The sequence below is a fragment of the Cetorhinus maximus genome, chromosome 9 (genome assembly GCF_964194155.1).
Source record: "Cetorhinus maximus chromosome 9, sCetMax3.hap1.1, whole genome shotgun sequence".
Lineage (NCBI taxonomy): Eukaryota > Metazoa > Chordata > Chondrichthyes > Lamniformes > Cetorhinidae > Cetorhinus > Cetorhinus maximus.
The window spans coordinates 110,444,172-110,451,171 of NC_135887.1; the positions used below are offsets into that span (position 1 = coordinate 110,444,172).

General features: G+C 40.5%; 1 protein-coding gene across 2 annotated transcripts in view; it reads right to left on the reverse strand.

Moving 5' to 3' along the window:
• The window catches only part of lrrc56 (leucine rich repeat containing 56), a 138,849-nt gene extending 132,679 nt beyond the window's left edge, over window positions 1–6,170 (reverse strand). The window contains exon 1 of one of the 2 annotated variants that reach the window (XM_078549338.1): window positions 6,014–6,170. In XM_078549338.1, the coding sequence (XP_078405464.1) occupies window positions 6,014–6,169 (156 nt within the window). In that variant the 5' untranslated portion in view covers window position 6,170. The remainder of the gene's footprint in view (window positions 1–6,013) is intronic. The other variant, XM_078549339.1, reaches the window with a different exon arrangement.
• Window positions 6,171–7,000: the final 830 nt, after the last annotated feature.

Here is a 7,000-nt window from a genome sequence, read left to right on the forward strand (position 1 = left end):
TTAGCTTGCTGAGTTCAAACTGGTTGCCACCAGGTAAACCTGCTGGCCTCCCAGCAGATTCAGGGGCCTTCCAATTCAGGCATTCTTTGGCCCATAGAGGGGGCTCCAACAGTAATGGCCAACCTCATGGCAACAGTGCTACCTGCCTGCATGAGCCCCATTTGTGGGGCCTGCCTGACTGGCCCCCAGACTCCACTTACCTGGTTGTGAGAGCGCGCCTCTGTTGCTTCCCCCGTCCTCCTCCAGGTTCAGTCACAGCAGTGGACAATGTTCCCAGTGACACTGCTGAGCTTCTGGCCCTCTGATTTTCTGGCAGCTCTCAGGGGTGGGCAGCTATGCCTAATTGGCTACCACTGACAAAATGTGGCCCCAGGTCCCACTGACCACCAAAGTAGAGTTAATTCCCGCTTTTTAGGGCCCTCGCCATGCCACTAAATTCTGGCACCTTTCAGTGTAATTTCCTTGAACCCCACAAGTGTTTTAGATATCTGCAGTCCTGCGTATCCCTGACTTCAATCTTTCCGCCATTGGGGGCTATGCTTCCAGTTAAGCCCCAAGCTCCAGAATTGCCTCCCTAAACCTCCCCGTATCTCCCTTCTCTTTTGAGATGCGCCTTAAAACCTACAACTTTAATCAAGCTTTTGGGCCCCTGTCCTCAACCTCATTCTGTGGCTCAGTGTTTTTACTGGCTCTTGCTAAGAATCTTGGAATGTTTTACAATGTTAAGTGTGCCATCTAAATATAAACGGTTGATGCTGGAATAAACATGCCATAGGCCTCCAGTGAAAAATTCTCAGGCATGTTTTAAAGCTTCTACACGGAATTTTAAAGCAAAAGATTGGTATGTCTCCTTTTTAATTGGTCACTATCGCAGATTGGCTTCTTCTCATTCATGAATTTATTCTGAATTTTGCAACTGATAGTTTTCATTCCTGCTGGCCAATTTCTCAATGCTGCGTGTCCTACATTTCTGGGCATTTTTGTTTTTTTTTTCACAAATATCAAATCTGAACCAAACAGTTGCAGTTACAATGCCCCAAGGGGACAGGGAAGATTGCAATAGTTTTTGAACAGGTCTGTAAGAATGATGAGTATAATCTAGGACATTATTCATTTCAATCTATCATCTGCCAGGCCATTCATTGTAAAGTTGTTTGCCAAGAATGGAGAGACTGGAGAAGCTGGGATTGTTCTCCTTAGAGCATAGAAGAAAGTTGAAGGGAGATTTAATAACGTTGTTAAAAATCATGAAGGGGCTTTCATGAAGTAAATAAGAACAAACTGTTTCCAGGGGCAGGTGGGCCAGTAACCAGAGCACACAGATCTAAGATAATTGGAAAAAGAGCTAGAGGGGAGGTGAGGAGATTTTTTATTTACGTAACGAGTTATCGTGATCCGGAATGCCTGCCTGAAAGGGTGGTGGAAGCAGATTCAATAGTAACCTTCGAAAGGGAATCGAATAAATATTTGAAAAGGAAGTAAAATTGCAGGGCTATGAGGAAAGAACATGTGGAGGGAGACTAATTGGATAGCATTTTCAAAGAGCGCACACAGGTGCAATGGGCTGAATAGCCTCCTTCTGTGCTCTACATTTTATGACCAACTTCGGGATTCTTTTATTTTTTTTCCCAACAATCGATACTTTTCAGTAATTTATTAAAAGTTTCTTCCGATCCAAGTATTATGCAGACAGTTCAGTGCTGCCACCACCAAAGGAGAGAAATTTCCAGACACCATTTTAAAGTAATCGCATATTTGCAAAGAGATGACAATTCAGAGTTGAAGTATTTTTCTCTTATGTGAAGCTACACAAATTAGTTATTTCCTGTATAAGCAAGAAATGTATGTGAAACACCGAACAATGGAAGGATATCCTCAACTACCGTCAATGCAGTTCGAAAAAAGTGTTTCTCCAGAAGTACCAACAGAAATTATAGTATTTGAAATGCATTTTACTGGCATAATTCCAAAAAACAACTTTTTGATGGTTTAAAACATCTTTTTCACTGAAAATGGCAGATGATCCAAAATGTTTAACATTTGGACAGGGAAAAGGATGAAGTACATTTAATAGGTGACACGCGTACTCAATTAATTAATTTGCAATAACAAAGAAAGAGGTTAAAAGCTTAGTAGTCTTAGTACAGAAATACTCTACATTCAAGATGTCCAACCACGAATGATCAGCAATTAATAAAATAAATAGAATTTTGAATTACACAGCCAGAACTGTACAATAAATTGATCAAACTGTGCAGGGCTCTGCTTAGACTGCACTTTGAGGACAGAGTGTAGATCGGGTCACTGAGACACAAGGGAGACAGTAATGTGCTGGAAACAGTGCGGAGAAAAATCACGACATCAATCCCTAGTACTGAAAAAAGAGGGGAGAGATTTAGGCTTTCAGCCTGGAAAAGAGAGTCTGGGAGAATAGAGTAGATCCTTATAAAAGGATGAAATAATCATTGGTATGAAAAAGGTCAATCCAGAACACTACTTTAAAGTGTAACCAGAGTGAGTAGGACAAGGAGCACAGATTCCAACTAAGAGACGAAGGACTAATACCGGTGATTCTCCTTCACACAGAGTGTGTTTAACACTTGGACTCCATAGCGTGGTGGAAGCAAAAACTCTGTAGTCATTTAAGAAACAACCAGATGCAGCAATGGGGAAGGGGTGTTGAAGAGGAGGGAGCATGAGATGTACAAAGATGAGTCAAAAGGCCTTCTTCATTATTTGGTACCTTGTGATCATCTAAGACATCTCCAGTAATCCTGATTTAGGTGATCGTCCTGAATTTAGATCCTGAAGATTGAAACAGATCTGTGGATAAGTGGCTGCTCGACAGATCTCCCAGTCAAGCTTTCACTGCAGCCACGAGGTAGAGATGGAAATGGAGAATTACATCAATTGTGGTTTCATCAGTGGTATTGATGTCAGTCACAAAGACATTTGCAATCCTCATTCCCCCTGCTTTCCTGGAATTAGGTAGCATTCTGAAATAAACTAGTTTGCTGGAATTGAATAGCATGGGATGTACAGAAACACCACACATCAACAGCTTACACAACACCAATACCAAAAAGAATCATTGGAGAGGGTGCAAAAAATATTTACAAGGATGATACCAGAACTGACAGTTATACCTATCAGGAGAGACTGAACAGGCTCTTTCTCTAGAAAAGAGAAGACTGAGGGGTAACCTGATAGAGGTTTTTAAAACTATGAAGTGGTTTGATAGGGTAGACATGGAGAACATATTTCCACTTGAGGGAGACCAGAACTAGGAGTCATAAATATAAGATCTAGTGAATCCAATCGGGAATTCAGGAGAAACTCCTTTACCCAAAGAGTGAGGATAATTCTGGAACTTGCTACCACATGGAGTGGTTGTGCATTGGATGCACATAAGCGGAAGCTAAAAAAAGCAAGAGGGAAAGAAAAGCAGGATATGCAAAAGAGGTTTGATGAAGTAAGGAGGCTTGTATGGAACATAAACATTGGCAGGACTAGGTTGGGCTGAGTGTTCTGTCTCTGTGGTGAAAAGTTCAATGTCATTCTCTGATGTAGTGAGAAACAAACTGATATTTCACAAGAAAATTTGCTAACAATTTACTATTTTTATCTTTCATTATGCTATTATATTGTCACAAATGATAGTGCACTCGTCATATTTGTTGTTGTACAGTGCACTGTCTTGCATATAAGAGGGGGAAAAAAGAGGCACATCTCTCCCTGTACTGTGGAACTGAGCAGCTACGTAGTTCCATATTTGTGCAGGGAGCAGTGCAGATGTATGTGGTCCTGTAAGACATATCTTTGTTGTATCGACTATTTAAAGTGAAATTTACTTCTTTATTTGAAGTATCAATCACCTGTTAACTCATGTTTAATTTATACTGATTCGTGTTAAAGTAAAAGTTACAAAAAGTGAAATCTTGTTGGTAATTTCTTCTTGGGGATCATTCGGTAAATTTGGTTTACGGTTCCCCCACACGAATCGTAACACAAAAGATATCCTGTGCAACTGTGACCTTGGCCCTTCTTGACCTATCCGCAGCCTGCTACACACAGCTGACCACAACATCCTCCTCCAATGGTGGAGCATCCTTGTTTTTAAATCCCCCTTGGCCTTGTCACTCCCTATCTGTGTAACTTTCTCCAAATCTACAAGTTTTTCAGATCTCTGCACTCTTCCAATTTTGCCATCCTGCACATTTTCAATTTCCATTGTTCCACCAATTGAGAAGGATTTAGGGGAGTCAGTGGCATAGTGGTAATATCACTGGACTGGTAATCCAGAAGCCCAGGTTCATGCTCTAGGGACATGGGTTCAAATCCCACCTTGCAGCAGGTGGAATTTAAATTCAATTAATTAATAAAAATCTGAAATTGAAAGCTAATCTCAGTAATGGTGCCACAAAACTACCATCAATTGTCATAAAAACCCACCTGGTTCACTATTGCCCATTACGGAAGGAAATCTGCCACCCTTACCTAGCCTGGCCTAAATGTGACTCCAGATTCACAACAATGACTCTTAATTTCCCTCTGAAATGGCTTAACAAGCTACTCAGTTCAAGGGCATTTAGGGATGGGCAACAAATGCTGTCCTTGCCAGCAACGCCTACATCCCACGAAAAAAATAAAAACAAATGTATTTTCTCTATCATCCAGCAGGGTACATATTCTTGTCTGTTTCCATTCTTAACACGTCATGGCCAGGGAGATCATTTGGCCTAATATGCCTGTACTGGCTCTTTGAAAGAATTATCCAGATAGTCCCATTCCTTTGCCCTTCCCCCATTGGCCTACATTTTTTTTCCTTTACTTAACCAATTTATTTCTGAAAATTACAATTGAATCGGCTTCCACCACCCTTTCAGGTAGTGCATTCCAGATCACAAGAACTCACCACATAAATTTTATTTCCTCTCCTGCAGCTTCTTGTTCTTTTGCCAATTACCTTCAATCCACAACCTCTGGTCACCAACAGTAGCTCCCCTCCACGGGAAACAATTTCTCCTTATTTACTCTATCAAAAAAACTATGGTCACTGTTTAAAAATAAGAGGTCGCCCGTTTAAAACAGAGGTGAGGTGAAATTCTCTCTCTCTCTCTGAGGGTCATGAGTCTTTGGAACTCTCTTCCTGAAAAGGTGGTGGAAGCAGAGTCTTGAATATTTTTAATGCAGAGGTCGATAAATTCTTGATAAGCAAGGTGGTGATAGGTTATCGGGGGTAGGCGAGATGCAGATTTGAGGTTACTATCAGATCAGCCATGATCTTATTAAATGGCGGAGCATGCTCGAGGGGCCGTATGTTGTTCGTATGATTTTGAAGACCTCTATCAAATCTCTCCTTAACCTTCTCTGCTCTAAGGTAATGATCTTTAATATGTACCTTGTTACTATAGGTTTGGGCTAATGATTCTAACATCTACTGTCCCGTAGTTTGTTTGTAATATGTTTGAATGCCATAACATTTCTAGCAGTAGACATCATTAGAGACACAATGAGATTACACCAAGCTTTTTGTCGCACTTAGGTCCATGTATTTGCAGTCTTGTAGGCCACATAGTAAATCTAAATCCCATTCATTTAAAAGTATCTCAAGTTGCCCACACCGACGGATTTCGTTTCTAGTTCAGAAATAATCTACCAATGAGGCAATAGTGCTAAGAACCTCTGGGCCCAAGAAATTCAGGACAGGCCAACCAGTGACTACAATATTCAACTCCAAATAGTATTGAGCTTCCTGGGCTTTGTGAGCGAGATGGCCAGGGCTGAAGGCCCATTGGGCATAGCTTGAACACACTTCAGTTACACCAATAACTTCACACTCCCATCCATGCAAACCTTGCATAGCATCTCAAAAAAACATTTGAATGGGTCCAAAGCAACCTTTAAAAGGATGAATCCTTCTCAATGGAATCTACAATCTAAGTATGCTTTTTGATTTTGAAAACCTTTAGACAGAATTACTTGCACAATTTTTTTTTTTTAAATGTCTCACCAACTTGGATGGAGAAAGATATTCTTCAATAAGGAACTCAGTTTCATCTTTGATAATCGGATTGGGATTTAGTAAACCTGCCTGCCCAAAGTCCAGGACCCTAACTGTTGCAGTGCCTGTGCGAGTAACAAAGGCTGGGCGGTGATGAAGTTCCATTGATACCCTGAAAATAAAGAACAGTGATGAGTATAACTGTAACTTTAGAAAGATTAGAAAATTCAGAATGACAACAATTATAATTTAACTTCTCAATTTACAGTTTGTAAAAATGAAACTAAACCCAAGGGTCATAATGCTGCTTACAGTTTTATAAGGATGGGAATGTAACATCATGTCTTTAATAGTAGATTATTCTCCTTTTACAATGGAGCTGAATCTCTTAAATTATGAAAGTTAAATTGTTAGCTAAATGCAGACTCAGTCAATTGAGTTATGCGGTGAAGGAATTTTGTGGTTTGGAAACAGTCTCCAAGTTTCAAATTGCAAATTAAAACCACCCAGCAGTGAGTGGCATTCTCTCTCTTTTTTGCCCCATTGTGCCATTTGGCACATCTCCTGTGGCATTGCTCACAGTATTTGAATTACACACTTTATTTATTTATTCATTCACAGGATATGGGCATTGCTGGCAAGACCACCATTCATTACCCATTCGTAACTGCCTTTGAGAAGGTCATGGTGAAATGTCTTAGCAGTTTGCTAGACTATTCCACAGGGCAGTTAAGAGTCAACAACATAGATTGCAGGTCTGGAGTCACATAGTAACTGCAGTGGTGGCCATGAAATTAATGGATTGTCATAAAAACCCAGCTAGTTTACTAATGCCCTTCAGATAAGAAAATCTGCCATATTTACCCAGTCTGGTCTATATATGGCTCCGAACCCACAGCACTGAGCTTAACTATTCTCTGAAATGGCCTTCAGTTGTACTAGGGATGAGAAATAAATGCTTCCCCTGTCATGTGACTTGAACATTCCATGAATGAA